The sequence below is a fragment of the Callorhinus ursinus genome, unplaced genomic scaffold, assembly GCF_003265705.2.
Source record: "Callorhinus ursinus isolate GAN/ISIS: 27379988/994484 unplaced genomic scaffold, GSC_fseal_2.0 scaffold459, whole genome shotgun sequence".
Taxonomy (NCBI): domain Eukaryota; kingdom Metazoa; phylum Chordata; class Mammalia; order Carnivora; family Otariidae; genus Callorhinus; species Callorhinus ursinus.
This window is the reverse complement of record NW_027397514.1, coordinates 1-16,235: the sequence shown is the minus strand read 5'-3', so window position 1 is coordinate 16,235 and position 16,235 is coordinate 1. Positions and strand designations below refer to the sequence as shown.

The following is a 16,235-nucleotide window of genomic DNA, read 5'->3' as shown; positions in this document are numbered from 1 at the left end:
GGGACAGGCACAGCTCAGGGAGAAGGGAGACCAGAGGCCAGTTCAGGGCAGTTGGGAGGGGAGGATCGGGCTGGTGCAGGAGGAATGGAGCAAGGAGGGGGGAGCGCAGACTCGGGCCTGGGAACCAGGACATGAAGGAGGATTTGGAGCATGGGGGTGGGGGCTCGTAAGGAGGGTCAGTGAGGGGTTCCTGTCTTACCGGTCTTGGGGGTCCTGGCTCCTGCACAGCTGTTGGTGACGTGGGGTGGCTGCTGAGGGAGGGTTTGTGCTGTGAGGGCTCCTGGCCCCCAAAGCGGTCACAGGAGTAGAAACGCTGCTTCTCCGAGGAAGAGGAAGAGGGCTGCTTCCGCTCTTGAGACCGGCCCTGCTCCTGTCTGCGCTCTCTCTGGCAGCCTGTGGGCCCCTCTCCTGGGGGTGGGCCTGGCCCTGCAGTACTACTGGGTGCTGGCCAGGAAGAGTGGAAGTCAGCACAGCGAGCCAGATGGGGAGACAGACCCCAGCCCAGACCCGGTCCCCAGGGCCAACAGGGGACCCAGGGGGAGAGCTGAGGTGCTTGGAGGTTCCTGCCTGGTCCCCAGACCTGGGACTCACAGCCCCCTACTCAGGGCCATTTGGATGTTGAAGCCACAGAAAAGAATGCCTCAGGCCCTGGCCACAGGTGTGACCCCCGCACGCACTGCCATCTGTGTCTGCGGACAGGCTGGGCCACTTCTCCAAGGACTTCTTCTTCCTCTCCCTGCAGCGATGGCAGCGGTGGTGGTGATGGGGCACAACCTGGCTGGCTGGGGCATGGTCCAGGGCAGCGCTGCAGAGATGAGCCACGTGGGGATGCTGGGACGCCAGTGTGGAGATGGAGCGCTTCATGGGGCTGGCGTTGGGGGCCGGCTGCGGGTGGGATGTGGGTTGACACACAGTCTGAGAGAGGGGCCTGGGGCAGGCTCCAGGGTGGCACTGAAGGCCTGGTGTTCAGGAACCACCAGGCCCCTCCCTCTCCCCAGAAATCTCTTCCCCACCCAGGTCCACCCTTTCTCCCAGAGCACGCTGCACAAGGTGCTGTCCGTCTCTGCCAGCGGAACCCAGAGAGCTGTGGGCCTCAGTGTCCCTGGGGGACAGGGAGAATGCCAGGAAGAGGGAGGCTGCGGTCCTGGCTGGGAGAACCCTGAGGGGTGGCTGCGTGTGATGGCTCTGCTGGGCCAGGGCCATGGGGATCCTGCCCTGGGCTGAAATCGGGACCTGCGGAAAGGGGTCCTCCAAGGGGAGCTGACCCACAGCCTCCACTCGGCGTCCTCAAGCTGGCCGCCCAGCAGGCCAGGCTCAGGAAGGGGAAGAGTGCGGGAGCCACCACCAATGGGAGGCAATGTCAACTTTAGAGAATGAAGTCATTTGGAATGTGCAGAACCAGGAACCACAATAGGAGGCAGGGACAGGGCCAGCCTCAGGTAAACACTGAAGGTCCCCGGCTGGAGGACATGCCCCTCTAAAGCCACTCACCATCCCAGGAAGTGAAAGCAGGGCCCCCTGACACAGCCTCAGGTCTGCAGGCCCCTCTCTGAGACCTTGTGAATGGGCCCACAGCCCCCTTGCCCTGGAGCTTCCTGCTCGGTACCCAAAGCATCCCTGAAGGAGCAGGGGATGGAGGTGGTGCCGCCTCAAGAGTCCAGAGAAAGAACAGGGCAGGTCGGGCACCTGGGTGGCTCACTCGGTTAAGTGACTGCCTTCAGCTCAGGTCATGACCCTGGAGTTCCAGGATCGAGTCTCGTATCGGGCTCCCTGCTCAGCAGGGAGTCTGCTTCTCCCTCTGACGCTCCCCCCTCTCATGTGCTCGCTCTCTCTCATTCTCTCTCTCAAATAAAATAAATAAAATCTTAGAAAAAAATAAAGAACAGGGCAGGTCATCCCCAGAGCATCAATGCGGAAAAGGGAGGACCAAGCTGTGAGGTACCATGTGCATGGCAGGGGGGCCGGGGGGGGGAGAAATGCAGGCTGGCGTGGGAGAGGGATGTCCTAAAGAGAGGGAGACTCTGAATCAGGGACACTGGGCTGGGAGATGGAAGCCCCAGAGCCACAGCAGGAGGCTGAGCACAGGTGGGTGGTGGGGATTCCTGGCAGGCCTCCGAGGACTCTGGTTGCACCTCTTGAGACCATCATCCTGGGAGCTCCCAACAGGGCTGACAGTGTCCAGGCCGCAGTGCAGGTAGGGAGCCTTCACGTGGGACACAAGCCCTCCCCAAGACAGGTCTCCTCATACCCCTCCCCCCCACCCTCCCATGACCCTGACCCTCCCAGACCTCCCACCTGAGTCTCTGCAGCCGGGAGAGGCATGGAGGCCGCTCGTCCCTGGCTCTCCAGTCCGGGTTGAGGCTCCCCGTCAGGACCTCTCAGGGCCATGCTCTGTATCTGGACATCCACAGCCTGGGCACATAGCAGCCTGCAGTCACACCAGCCCCCACCCCACTCTCACCTTCTCCCCCATCCTGGGCTCCCCGCCTCATTCCTGCCATCTCCCACCATCCCTGTCTCACCCCAATCCTTATCTCATCCCCCAATCCCAGCCTGGCTTCCCAGGCCTGGGAGCCCTCACCGGCTTTCCTGGCTGCACCACTGGGATCTCTGTAGAGTGGCCACGCTCCAGGGTTATCCTTGCCTCATAGGGTATCTCGTGGGTCCTCTGAATACCCCAGGAAACAGACTCCTTGATGCCACTCTCCTGGGTTTGTCTGTAGAGAAGTGAGGATTGTGCTGTTGGCTGAGAGGTCTGTGGGCCATGGAATGCCCACCAAGGACCTGGCTCCAAACTGCCAGGAACCTATACTGGCCCCTACTACTCTGGGTTAGAAGCAGCCCAGACGCATGAGGCCCTTCAAGTACAGGCTCTCAAGTGGCCACAGAGCAAGGGATGTGGACCCATTACCAGGGCTCGGAGCAGATGGGCAGGGAGGGCACCCGGACATGAGTCCGAGGGAGGTCTGGGCCCATCGCTTCCTGATCTAGGGACACATGGCAGGTTCCTTGGCCCTAGACAGGGCCTCCTAGGAGTAGTGGGAGGCCACATGTGCACAGCATGCATGACGCAGAGTGCGGACATCAGGTCTACGCTGGTGCACAGCAAGCCCTGACCACTATGTTAGGGGCAGTGGAGTACTCAGGAAAACCTACCTGATTAACAGTCCAAGACCCACAACCAGGCTTCAAAAAGAACGTCCAAACATGTACAGATGAGGATGAAATCCGGAGCCCTAAACTGCATGCTGTGCCCAGTCTGGTACCAGGCCCCACAACTTAGCCCTTGCTGGATGAGGCAGAGCACAGGCCCCCCTCTTTGGGCTCAGCCAATGATTTCCTTTAGCCAATAGGGTGTTAGCAGACCCGGGACCCTGTTGGCCCTGAGGGGGGTGGCTGAGAGGAGACTGCCTGCTACCACCCCCCAGTGACACATGGTGCAAGACAGGTAGGTGACTGTTAGTTTGCAACACTTGGTTTTGGGTGGTTCATTACCAAGAATTATTGTGGCAAGAGTTAGGGGTTAGGTCACAAGGACGTTACCAATTTGTTTACAAATTACAGTTGATTCAGAAATCACTACTGGAGTGGAGATCTTAGGAAAATTGTCTTAGAGGTGTTAGGAAGACTAGACACACACAAGATGTCAACAGAATGGGGTCTAAACAAATCATTTCTCAAAAGGCAGTGAGAAAGCGGAGGCAGAGGCCACTCACCGGTAAGGGAAATGGGCACGCACAATGGGAGGAGACAGTGGGAACCACCGACTGTCTAAATCCACTGACCTCGGTGCCATCAGAGGCACCCGTGTAACGTTTCGGGAATTAGTTTGGAGTCCACCATGGACCGCTCCAGCACCCGCCTGGACTAGCTTTCAGGCAACATCCGTGGGGAACCATTTGGGGGGAGGTGGGCACGGGGTGGAACAGAGAGGCCAGTCTCCCAAAGTGGTGATGGGACCTGAGGGCTCCATGTCCTGCAGCACAGCCTACAGGGAGCCCCCAGGGAGGGGGAGAAACCAGGAGTCCTGCCTCCTCCGTGCACCTCGCACCATGGTCAGGTACTCACACGGCCCCGCCGTTGCTGAGGGACGCAGAGCTCCTCTGCCGAAGGAAAACCCAGGCTCCTCGGAGCACAGCCGGCTGTGTCTGCTCCAGCGTGGCCTTCAGAGGGTGGAACAGGGACACAGGGCCCATCTGTAGAAGGGACGCAGGGAAGAGGAAGAGCTCTAAGGGCAGAGACAGGTGTGCCAGAAAGCTGGCCTGACCCCACAGCATGGGTTGGTGCTCCTTCTGCCCTGCCCCAGCCCTACACAGGAGGTAGGCGGGGGCTTACTCCCAACCTGGCCTGTGAGTGACAACAGGAAAGTCATTTCACTTCTTGGAGCTTCAGTTTCCCTACTGACAAAATCTGGGGACCTCATCCAATTACAAATGGTAAAAAGATTTCATCTCATCATCAACTTAGATTGATGGGTAGAGGCTGCATAAGCCCCGGACTGAGCAGAATTCTAAGGATATTACAGGGCTCGTGGGGCAGCGGGGGGGCACTGATGAGTGTCTGCAACAGACAGGGGAATGGGGGATGTGGTGTGGGCATCAGATACTTCCCATCCTGCGATGGTGAATGTCCCTGTAAGCTCCGAACACAAGGCAACTTTCTAGACAGTCTACGTATGGTCACTGATGGTTTGGCTGCGTGGGAAAGTTGTTACCTTTGAAGGATGACATCAGGAAGATGAGGCCCCAAACCAGCCAAGTCAGAGTCATGAGTGGAAGAGATCATGACCCTGGACCCATCAGTTTGATTCTCTCCGGTCCCTGCCAATGTGCACGGTAATCAGGTTCTCCTCGAACCTCCCCAAACAACCTCCTCAAATATTCTTCAAACTTCTTTCTTCTACCAATTCAAAAAGTGGTATCTCCAGGGAACATGTCCTCAGCCCGTTGTCTCCTGCTTCTGACCACTAGATCTCCAAGTCAGGGGGCCCCGAGTACCAGCAAGAGACCAGGCATTGGAAAGCATACAGGCTTTATGGGGTTTCTGACTTTTGGGCCAGAGAGTGAGGCTACAGTAAGAACCTCTCTTCTTCCTTTTCCCGCCGTGCAATCCCCAGGAAGGATGTGGGTTTCCTCTGCCGTCAAAACAACTGATGGGTGCCAGAGTCTGAGGTTTACTTCTTGGAAATCCTGGAACTCGGTACCTGGGACAGGCCTCCCGTGGCCTGGTGGATCTGGTCTCTGGGGGTCTTGTTCTGTTTGTAGAAGTCAAGTATCATCAGAGCAGCATACACCTTTCCTTCGGTCATCTCATCGGCTGGAGGGAGAGAAAACAGAGGGTGGAGTGTGGAGGAGGAAGAGGAGGTGGGGGGCAAGGGAACAGCGTCCACCACAGGGACTCCTGGACATGCTCAGGGAAGGGCACAGGGCTTGGCCAAAATTGCATCTTTGGACACTCAGCACGTGTCCTCTGGAGCTCTACTGACTCTCCACAGGGCCCTCCATCTCCTTCCAATGAAGTGGATGGGGCGTTTAATCTCTAAGCACCTCATCTCTAACTGTAGGAGTCTCCCCAGTGTTCTCTGGATTTTTTTAAGTATACAGCCCCACCAGGAACGTGGGTGACTGTGGTCAACAGAATAAAGCCCAGGGAATCCGTTCCCACAGTCCCTATGCAACCACTGGTTAGACCGTTCTCCCTGCAGGTGGCAACTAAGTCTAGACTATTGACGAGGTCACCCTGGCCCAGGCCTCCTGGCTCTGCCTCTGGGTGGGACACAAAAGGGGGGTGAACAAGGAGAATTTCTTGCCCTCACTTACATTTATGGGGTGGCACCTGTAAATCCAGGGTCTTCTGGGGCAGATTGGTCCACACAGAGGGAATCTCCTTCCTCAACTCTGCATCCCAGTTATGCTGCTTGGTGCTGGCTGGGGCAGGACAAGGGTGTGGAGGGGAAGAGAGATGTTAGGAGCTGTCTCACGGGTCCCCTGGGGGAGCCAGCAGGGAGAGGTGTGGTGGGAGGGTAAATGGGGCAAGGACATTGCCAGGAGAAAGGGCAGAGCGGGGAGAAGCACGGCCATGGCGGCTGTCAGAGCGTCCCTGATGGGCACGTGCAGAGAAGAGGCCTGTGTGCGTGGGCCCTGGGAGTGGAGAAGGGATATGGTGGCAGTCCAGCTGTTCATCCAGCCATTCAAAACTATCAAATGAGAACCCTCCCATGCCAGGGACTATTCTAGGTGATGGAACAAAAGCAAAGGAGCCGCCTTTGTGGCACCATGTGGCTTGACTCAACAATAAAATGGCAGTAAGTTCAAAACATAGTGTGTTGGGTGCAATAAAAGCTTAAGTAGGGAGGGATGAGAAATATTAGGAGGGCTGAAATTTTGGACAGGGTAGTCAGGAAAGGTCTCATGAGAAGGTGGTTTGTGTATAAGACCCCGAAGGCAGAAAAGGACCAGGGGGTGCAAAGGCCTTGGTGTGTCACACAACCAGCCAGGAAGGCAAGGCTCACTGAGCAGGGCGTGGGGGTGAGGGGTTGCAGGGAGCAGATGTTGAGATAGGAAGCAGCAGAGGGATAAAATACTCTGATTGATCTTTTTTTGGCATCAGGTTTACTATGGTATAATGTACATACAATGAAATCCACCCTTTTCAGTTATCCCATTCTATGAACTTTGGTAAATCCATAAAGCACCTCCACCCCCACAATCGAGTCATGGTATATGGCCCCATTGCCAAAGTCCCTCTGTGCTCCCTTTGTAGCTGACCCCTTGGCCTCCTCTCACCCGTCCCATCCCTAGTGTGTTTTCTGTCTCGGTCTGTTTTGCCTTCTCCAGAATGCCACACAAACAACGTCATCGGGTGTATTGGCTTTTGAGTAGGACTTCTCCACTCAGCGTGGTGCCTTTGAGATTCAGTCCATGTTGTTGAGTGTATAAGTAGCCTGTTTCTTTTGACTGTGGAGTACTACCTTATGGTATGGATAGACCACAATTTGTTTATCCATTCACCAGTTGTGAACATTTGAGTTGCTTACATTTTGAGGAGATTATGAAATAAAGCTGTGAACATTTGCATATATGTTTTTGTGCAGATGTATGTTTTCTTTTCTTCCCACTTAGGAGTGGGCTGGCTGGGCCGTACGGTAAGGAACTGCCAAACTAGGATCACAAGAATTCCATATTATGCATTCTCACCAGGACTTAATATTGTCATTTAGAAAAGTATTTTAGTCGTATTAATAACCCTGTAGTGTTATCTTACTATGGCTTCATTTTGGATTTCTCCAATACAAGTACTAACCAGGCCCGAACCTGCTTAGCTTCCGAGATCAGATGAGATCTGGTGCATTCGGGGTGGTATGGCCGTAGACTTCATTTTGGATTCCTCTAATGATTAATGATATTGAGCATCTTTATAGGTGTTCATTTGCCTACAATATATGTATATATTTGTGACATGTCTATTCGAATCCTTTGCCCATTTTTATTAGTTTGTTTATTTTCCTCTTACAGAGTTGTGACAGACCTTTATCTATTCTGTAAACTCATCCTCTATCAGATACATGGTTCAAAAATATCTTCACCAATGCCTTAGCTTTGTCTTTTCATTTTCTTAAATGTCTTTTTGAAGAGCAAAAGTTTTTAATGTTGATAAAGTTCAATTTTTCAATTTTTCTTTTATGGCTCATGCTATTGGTGTCTTCAAAAATCTTTGCCAAACTCAAAATTGCCAAAAACTCTCTCCTGTGTTTCCTTCTAGAAGTTTTATAATTTTACATTTTACATTTATGTCTATGATCAATTTCAAGTTAATTTTTGTAGGAGGTAAAATGAATGTGCTATGGACTGAATTGTGTGCTGCCCCCGTTCACATGTTGAAGCCGGAACCCTCATTGTGACTGTATAAGGCCGAGATGGAGGCAATTAGGTGAAATGAGTTCAGAAGGGTGGGACCTTGACCCAGAGAGTTAGTGTCCTTATGAGAAGAGACACCAGAAAATTCGTTCACTCTTTGTATGCACTCAGGGAAAGACCATGTGAGCACACAGTGAGAAGGTGACCACACTACAAACCAGGAGAACAGGCCCAGGAATGAAATTTACATTCCTGGCACCTTGATTTGGACTTTCAGCCTCCAGACTGTGAGAAATAAATTTCTGTGTTTAAGCCACTCAGTTATGGTTCTTTGTTATTGGCAGCCGAAGCAGACTAAGACACTAGATGTCAAGATTTTTCCCTTTTTTGGATAGTTGTCTAAATTTTTCAAGTACCATTTGTTGAAAAAATTATCTTTTCTTCATTAATTGCCTTTACAACTTCATCAAAAATCCATTGGCAATGTAAGTACGAGTCTCTATTGTGTTCCACTGACCCATGTCTCTGTCCTGTCACCAACACGATACGCCTCAATTGACATGCTTTATAGAAAGTCTTTGATTCAGATAGAGTAAGTTTTCTTTGTTCTCTTTTCAAAATTGTTTGTTATTCAAGTTCTTTTGCTTTTCTAGATACATTTTAGAATTAATTTCTAAATTTCTACCTAAAAACATGTTGGGATTTTGATTGGGTGGACATTTATTCTATTGATGAATGTGGGAAGAACTGACATCATGACAATATGGAATCTTCCAATGCATGAAGATGATGCAGTGCTTAATTTTTAGATCTTCTTTGCTTCTTTCAATGTTTTGAAATTTGCAACATACAGATCTCACATATATACTTTTAGAGTTATCCATCAAGAAAGAAGTACTTCATGTTTTTGGTGTGATTTTAATGGAACTTTTTCCCATTTCAATTGTTAATTGCTAATATATAGAAATACATTTGCTTCTTGCACACTGACCTTGTATCCTCTGACCTTGCTCTATACTTGTGGATGGTTTTAGTTACTTTTTTTTACTGGCTTAAAACAACAGAAATTTATTATCTCAGTTCTCGAGGCCAGAAGCTCAAAATCAAGGTGTCAGCATGACCGTGCTTCCTCCAAATGTTCTAGTGAAGAATTCTTCCTTGCCCGTTTCTAGATGTTGGTGGCTCCCAGGCATCCTTGAAATTGCTTGGCCCGTAATGCCTCCATTTTATTCACTTTTTCTTAGAGTTTTTCAGATTTTCTCCATAGATAATCATGTCAATTATGAATACAGGCAGTTTTATTTCTTCCTTTCCAATTGGTATGCCTCCTATTTCTTTTTCCTAACTCATTACAATGGCTAGGACCTAAAGTATGTTGAATAAGAATGGTGACAGCAGACATCCTTCCTTTGCTTTGATCTTAGGGGAAAAGGGGTTAGTCTTTCTTTGTTAAGTGTGTCATTCGCTGTAGGTTTTTCATAGATATCCTTGATCCGATGGAGGGGGCTTCCTTCAGTTTCTACTCTATGCAGAATTTTTAAAACCATGAATAGATACTGAATTCTTGTGAAATGCTTTTTCTGCATCTATTGAGATGATCATATAGTTCTACTTCTTTGATATATTAAATTATATTGATTGATTTTTTATACTTGAACTCAACTTGCATTCCTGGGAAAAACCCTACTTTTGTCATCAAGCAAACAGATATATATACAATCAGACTCAGTCTGAGAAAACTGGGTGAAATATTTTTGTGTCTACGGTCATGAGGGATACTGATCTGTCACTTTTTTTTCCTATAACGTCTTTGTCTCATCTTGGTGTCGGCGCAATGTCAGCACACTATGGTAAGTTGAGAATTGTCCACTTTTTCTCTATTTTCTGGAAGAGTTTATATAGAGCTGGTATTATCTCCCCCTTAAATGTTTGGTGAACCTATCCGATGGAGCTAACTGGGCCAGGGATTTTCTTTGTTGGAAAGCTTTTAACTATAATTTAATTTCTTTAATAACTATAGTGCTACTCAGATTCTCTCTTCCTTTTTTTAACCCAGTCAGGTTATCCATTCTTGAATGAGCTTGATAGTTGGTGTCAAGGAATTTTTCCATTTCATTTAAGTTGTTGACATTATTGACAGAAAGTTGTTCATAAAATTTCCTTATTATCCATTTAATGGCAGCAGGACCTATAGTGGTGTTCCCTCTTTCATTCCTTATACTGGTTATTTCTATCTCTTTTTTTCTTGATTGGTCTAGCCAGAGGTTTATTAATTTTATTGGTTTTGTTTTTAACATGATCATTCTAGCTGTTCTGTTGCAGGCAGAGAAGAACAGAGGCAGACCAGTCGGAAGCTACTCTAAGAATTGCGTCAAGACCAAAGAGAGAGGGGCTTGGACCAGGAGCTAGCAGTGGGAGAGGACAAAGAAGTGATCATATTCTGGTAAGTTATGAAGGTGGAGTCAAGAGATATGACAAGAGATCATATATGGATCAAAACTTGGAAAAGGATTTAAAAAGAAAGAAAGAAAGAAAGACAGACAGACAGAAAGAAAGAAAGAAAGAAAGAAAGAAAGAAAGAAAGAAAGAAAGAAGAGGTAAGAATGACTCCAGAAGTTTTGTTTTGAGTGACTAAATGGAGGAACAGAGTTTCCACTGATGGAGACGGGAAAGATCATGGGGAACACGTGGCGATCAAGTTTGGGCAAGTGAACTTCGGAATGCTTCCTGGGCCTCCAAGTGGAGACAGTAAAAATTCACATGAGAATGCAGAATGCAGGTCTGGAGTTCAGGAGGAGGCCTGCACTAAAACACAAAGTTGGAATTCCCAGTATTTAGAGCCATGAAAATAGGTGGAATGACAAACGTGGCAAAGGGAACAGTCTGAGGGGCACAGTGACATTCAGAGGGTGGGAGACATGAGAAAACAAAACAGGAAACATCAAAGGGATTCAAAAAGAAGGACACGACCACGGAGGAAGGGCTGAGCTGTGGGCGGGCACGACCACGGAGGAAGGGTTGAGCTGCGGGCGGACACGACCACGGAGGAAAGTCTGAGCTGTGGGTGGCCACGACCACGGAGGAAGGGCTGAGCCGTGGGCAGACGCGACCACGGAGGAAGGGCTGAGCCGCGGGCGGACGCGACCAAGGAGGAAGGGCTGAGCCGCGGGCGGACGCGACCACGGAGGAAGGGCTTAGCTGCGGGCAGACACGGCCACGGAGGAAGGGCTGAGCTGTGGGTGGACGCGACCACGGAGGAAGGGCTGAGCCGTGGGCGGACACCACCACGGAGGAAAGGCTGAGCTGTGGATTAAGTAAAATGAGGACCGAGCACACGGAGGTCGCTGAACAGCTCAGCAAGAGCGGCTCCAGCAACATTGCAGTGGAAACCAACCTGCAGACCGAACAAGAGAGACCAGACAGACAATACAGACCAGTCTCTCGAGGAGTTGGTCGCGAGGAGGGGAAGAATAAACATAGGGAAGCCAATGGAGGGAGAAGAAAACCTTTTAAAGATGGGAGAGATCATACCTTCTTTATATGTTGATACAAAGGATCCAATAGGGAGGAAAAACTGACAGGGCAAGAAGCAGGGTGAGAATTTCTAGCATGATATCTTTGGGTAGATGATGAGAACGGAACCTAGAGTGCAAGGGGGGCAGCGTACGGGACTGGCCTTGACTCATCCGCTACAAACGAAATGGCTGAGCTCAAGGGCTCGAGTGCACCCAGGAGGGTGGTGTGGGGGCAGAGACAGTGCAGATCCCCTCTGGTGGCTCTAATTTTTCTAATTTTCACAGGAGGGTGAAGGTGGAAAGGATACACTGGAGGTTTATTCTCTCCCTGATTTGGCACAGGCTATGCAGTCCTATCAGTTAGCTCAGGAGAGGACCTGACTGGTCCCGGGGTCACTACGGGGAATGGACAGAAGGCACACAGACGCTGCACCCTGGAAGGGTGCTACCTATGTTCTGTCATCACATGCTCTGGATAACCTGGACAGGTCATTTAACCTGCACCTCAGCTCCCGCACAAGAAAATGGGATCATTACAAGGCTCAAAGGCAGGGTGGTTATCAGGGGATAAGCTCAGTGCCCAACAGAGGCACCATAAGCAGCTATCCTTGGTCGCCTCCAGACAAGCCTCCTCACCCCTCTTCCCTGCACACCCACCTCGGGGTGGCTCTGGAGTGAGACCGTCCGGTCCTGGCTTGGTGCCCTCCCCAGATGCTGCCTTGCTCACCTGGAGCCAGCTCGATCTCCAGTGCAGTCCGAATGAGGGCCATCAGCGTGGACGTGAGGTGGACGGTCATGTCCTCATTGGAGATGGGCATGTTCATGTGAACCAGGGGCTAGAGACAAGGGGAGCAGATCAGGGCCAGGCCTACCAGGGTCCCTCCACCACAGGACTACAAGGTGCTGGAGACCCCTAGAGGCTGGGCTTCGCCTCCTGGTGGTGGCTTCTGCAGGCGCCCAGGCAAAGTTGGGTGGCTGGGAGTCTTGCCAGCATTCACACTCAACCTTGGACCACCACCCCCCATTGGAACAGTCCCTCCTTCTCCTAGCTGCGGAAAATTAGAAGTCCAGGTAAAGACTGTTGCATAGCAACAAGCCAGAAGCCTGGATCCCTCTGAAAGAACAGGCACATGGTTAGCCAGAAGGACCCCTGCCCAAGGCTGGAATAAGGGGCGTGGGGCCTGGGCTGAAGAGGGAGGGATCTGGGCTGCAGAACAGAGGCTGAGGCACCCTGGGATGGCCCACAGACAGGAGGGAAGACCCCTGTCCTTACAGCTCTGCCCAACGTCATCTCCTCCACTGGCAGCCTGGAGCACTGGACAAGGGGTGGGTTAGCCAAGAGCACAGCTCTGAGCTCCCACTCCCAGTGATGCATCCCTTCACCCCAGGAAGGCTTCTGCCTCTCTCCACCCAGCCAGGGGGCCTGGAAGAGGCAGCCAGCACCTTCCAGTCAGAAGGACACAGAAGAGATGGTACTGCACAGGGCCAGCGTGGAGGCTGGTAGGGAGAGGCTCAGGGCCATTGCACAGGAGTAAAAGTACTTCGGACCAGACTGGGGGCAGTGCCCTGCTGCTTTGCTCCCTGTTTCCCCATCAGGTGAACAGCCCCTTTCCTCTTCTCATTTTTCAAGGACAGGACAGCGGGAGACATATGTGTGTCTGTACCACAGACTTCTGGGTATAGCCAGCAGCTGCCCAGAGCCTGAGGCTATGAGAACGAAGGTGATGTCCAGGAAGAAAATTACCCTTGGTGTGTCTGGCACGGTATCAGCCTGGTAGGTCACCTAGCTGACCAGGTAGAGTCCTAGGGGCACCGTGACCCACCTGTCTTCTCTCACCGGTCTCTTGTCGTCTACCATAAGACAGATCTAGAGAAGGGGGCAAAAGGCCCCTCCCCGGGTTGTGCCTGTCCACTGCCAAGCCTCTGGTAATGGTCAGGCATCCCAAATCCCTAGGGCTTTGGAGAGAATCCCTGGGACAGACCCTCAGAGGCCTCTAGGGTGACGATTCGGGCCTAGGGTCATGGCAGAGCTGATGTGTAAGCACTGGAACCTGCTCTGGGGGGTTTGTCTTGAGGGCTTGGGTCAGGTTGTGTCAAACCCCGGGTCGGCCGCAAGAGGGCGCCAAATTTATGCGATGGATGGGATGGGAATTCAGAGTTGTCCTGTTGTGAAACCCCACCGGAGATGCAAGTAGTGTGCTTGAAATGTTTTTGGCAAGCTGAGTCCTCTGGTGCTGTTCATTTATCGTCATCTCTGGGGCTTTGGAGCCAGGCTTCTGGATCCAGAAACTTAGAAGCCAACCTAGGGATAAACCAAGGGCCTAGGGTCATTGGAGCACTGATTTGGCCACATTGGGGCAAGCTTTGGGGGGTGGGAGATCTGAGTGGGGGGCGTGGGTCAGGGTGAATGTCAGTCTCAGTGTTTGTGGGCAGGGGGCCATTGAAAGTGTCAATTTGCTGGGATGTGCATGCAGAGTTCTACTCGGAAATCTTTGCCCCGATTTCCCAATGGTGTGGTTTCCTACTGAGAGACAGGCTGAAACCTCTGGTATTGCTCAGGAGTCCCCAATCCCTGTGGCTTTAGAGCCAGGGCTCTGGGGCCAGAGCCCACAGAAGACAGAGAGGGATAGTGTGAGGGCCCGGGGCACGGCAGGGCCAACGTGCCAGCACTATGGCCTTGCTTCCCTGGGAGTTTCTCTTGAGGGCGTGGGTCAGGTTGAGTGTGAGGCTCAGGGATTGCCGCTAGAGGGCGCAAAATTTGTGAATTCCTTGGGATGGGGATTCAGAGTTCTCCTGCTCTAAATGCTTTCCCAAGTACCAAATGGCGCATTTTCCTTCTCGGTGGCAGCCTGAGTCACTCGATATTGCTCGAGTATCCCGAATCTGTGGGGCTTTGGAGCCAGGCTCAGGGAACTGACCCCTCACAAGCCAACCGAGTGTGCGGGTTAGCACATAGGGACAAGGGAGCCCTGACCTCCCAGCACTGCGTCGAGGTTCCCGGGGGTGAGGGTTGAAGGCGTGGGTCCGCGTGAGTGTCTTGCTCTTCTTTTCGGCCGCGGGACCACTGAAAGGGTGGGTGGCCTGGGATGGGAATGCAGCGTTCTCCTGCTGTGAATCCTTTCCCGAGTTCCAAACGGTGGGGTTTCTCACTGGGTGCCAAGCTCAGTCCTCTGGTATTGCTCAGGTGTCCCTTTCCTTTGGGGCTCTGAGGCGAGACCTCCAGGAACCAAGCACTCAGGAGCCAATCTAGGCCTCGAGTTAGGGCCCAGGGTCACGGCATGCAGGGTTCTCCTCCCAGTGCTTTCGGGATTGCCAAATGGCGCATTTTGCTTTGTGGTGTCAGGCTGAGTCCTCTGGTATTGCTCAGGTGGCCCAAATCCCTGGGGCCTGGAGCCAGGGACCTAGGGAGAGAGCTCCCCAAAGCCAAGTGAGGGTTAGGGTTACGGCCCAGGTGCACGGCACTCCTGGGCTGCGGGAACTGTGGCGATCTTGGGATGGGCTGTATGTCTTGAGGGTGGGGTCAGGTTGAGTGTCAGGCTCAGGGTTTGCCGCGAGGGGGCGCAGAAAGTATAGTTTTGCTGGGACGGGCGTTCAGAGTTCTGCTCTGAATGCTTTCCAGAGTCCCAGTGGCGGGGTTTCCTTCTGGGTGGCAGCCTGAGTCCCTTGATACTGCTCAGGCCTCCCGAATCCTTGGGTTTTGGAGCCAGGCTCTGTGGACAGACCACTCAGGAGCCAACCTAGGGTTTGTCTTTGGGCTTAGGGCCAAGACACGCCTGGTATGCCACCGCTGTGATGAGCTTCCCGAGGTGTGAGTTGAGGCCATGGGTTGGGGGAGCGTCAGGCTCAAGGATTGCGGACTGGGCACATTGAACTTGGGGTTCGTTGGGATGGACCAGCACAATTCTCCTGCTCCGAATACTTAACGGAGTTCCCAATGGCAGATTTTCCTTTTTAGTGGCAGGCAGAATCTTCTGGTCCTGATCAGGTGTCCCAAAGCCCTGGGGCTTTGGAGCCTGGCTCTAGGGACAGAGCACTCAGAAGCCAACCTAGGGTTAGGCTCAGGGCTTAGGGGCATGAGAAGGCTGATGTGCCGGCGCTGTGATGAGACTCCTGGGGTCAGAGTTGAAGCCATGGGTCAGAGCGGAATGTCAGGCTCAGGAATTGCAGCCGGGGCATATTTTACTTGGGGTTCGTTGGGATGGATGTGCACAGTTCTCCTACTCGGAATGCTTACCGGAGTTCCCAATGTCACGGTTTCCTTTTTAGTGGCAGGCTGAGTCCTCTGGGACTGGTTAGGTGTCCCAGATCCCTGGGACTTTGGAGCCAGGCTCTGGGGACAGAGCGCTCAGAAGCCAACCTAAGGTTAGTCTTTAGGCTTAGGGGCATGAGAGGCGCTTCCCTCGGTCTGAGTTGAGGCTGTGGGTCAGGTTGAATGTCAGGCTCAGGTTGGCCGCCAGAGGGCGCCAAATTTGTGGGTTGCCTGGGATGGTCGTTCAGAGTTCTTGAGTTCTGAATGCTCTCCGGAGTTCCAAATCGTGTTTTTGAATTCTTTTTGGCAAGCTGAGTCCTCTGATTTTGCTTATGTATTGCCATCCCTGGGGCTTTGAAGCCAGGCTTCTTGGGAAAGAAGCTCAAATGCTAACCTAAGGATAGGCTTATGGCCTAGGGTCGTTTCAGTGCTTATCTGCCCATGCTGGGGCAAGCTCTGGGGGGCAGGGGATCTGAGTTGGGGAGAAGGTGAGGTTGAGACTCAGGTCAGGGTTTGCAGGCAGGGGGCCGTTGAAAGTGGCATTTCGCTGGGATGCACACGCAGCGTTCTACTGGGAAACATTTGCGGCAGGTTCCCAATGGGGCAGTTTCCTTC

General features: G+C 52.1%; 1 protein-coding gene across 1 annotated transcript; it reads right to left on the bottom strand.

Annotated features, from left to right (window-relative positions):
* Positions 1 to 296: 296 nt before the first annotated feature.
* LOC112819214 (voltage-dependent N-type calcium channel subunit alpha-1B-like) lies at positions 297 to 12,207 on the bottom strand (the record flags this gene model as incomplete). The annotated part of the gene is made up of 8 exons (XM_073890509.1): positions 297 to 316; positions 364 to 444; positions 678 to 885; positions 2,296 to 2,412; positions 2,582 to 2,717; positions 4,069 to 4,196; positions 5,204 to 5,316; positions 12,099 to 12,207. Coding segments are annotated over 8 exons (912 nt in total), but the record flags the coding sequence as incomplete, so codon positions are not given.
* Between the last annotated feature and the right edge of the window lie 4,028 nt (positions 12,208 to 16,235).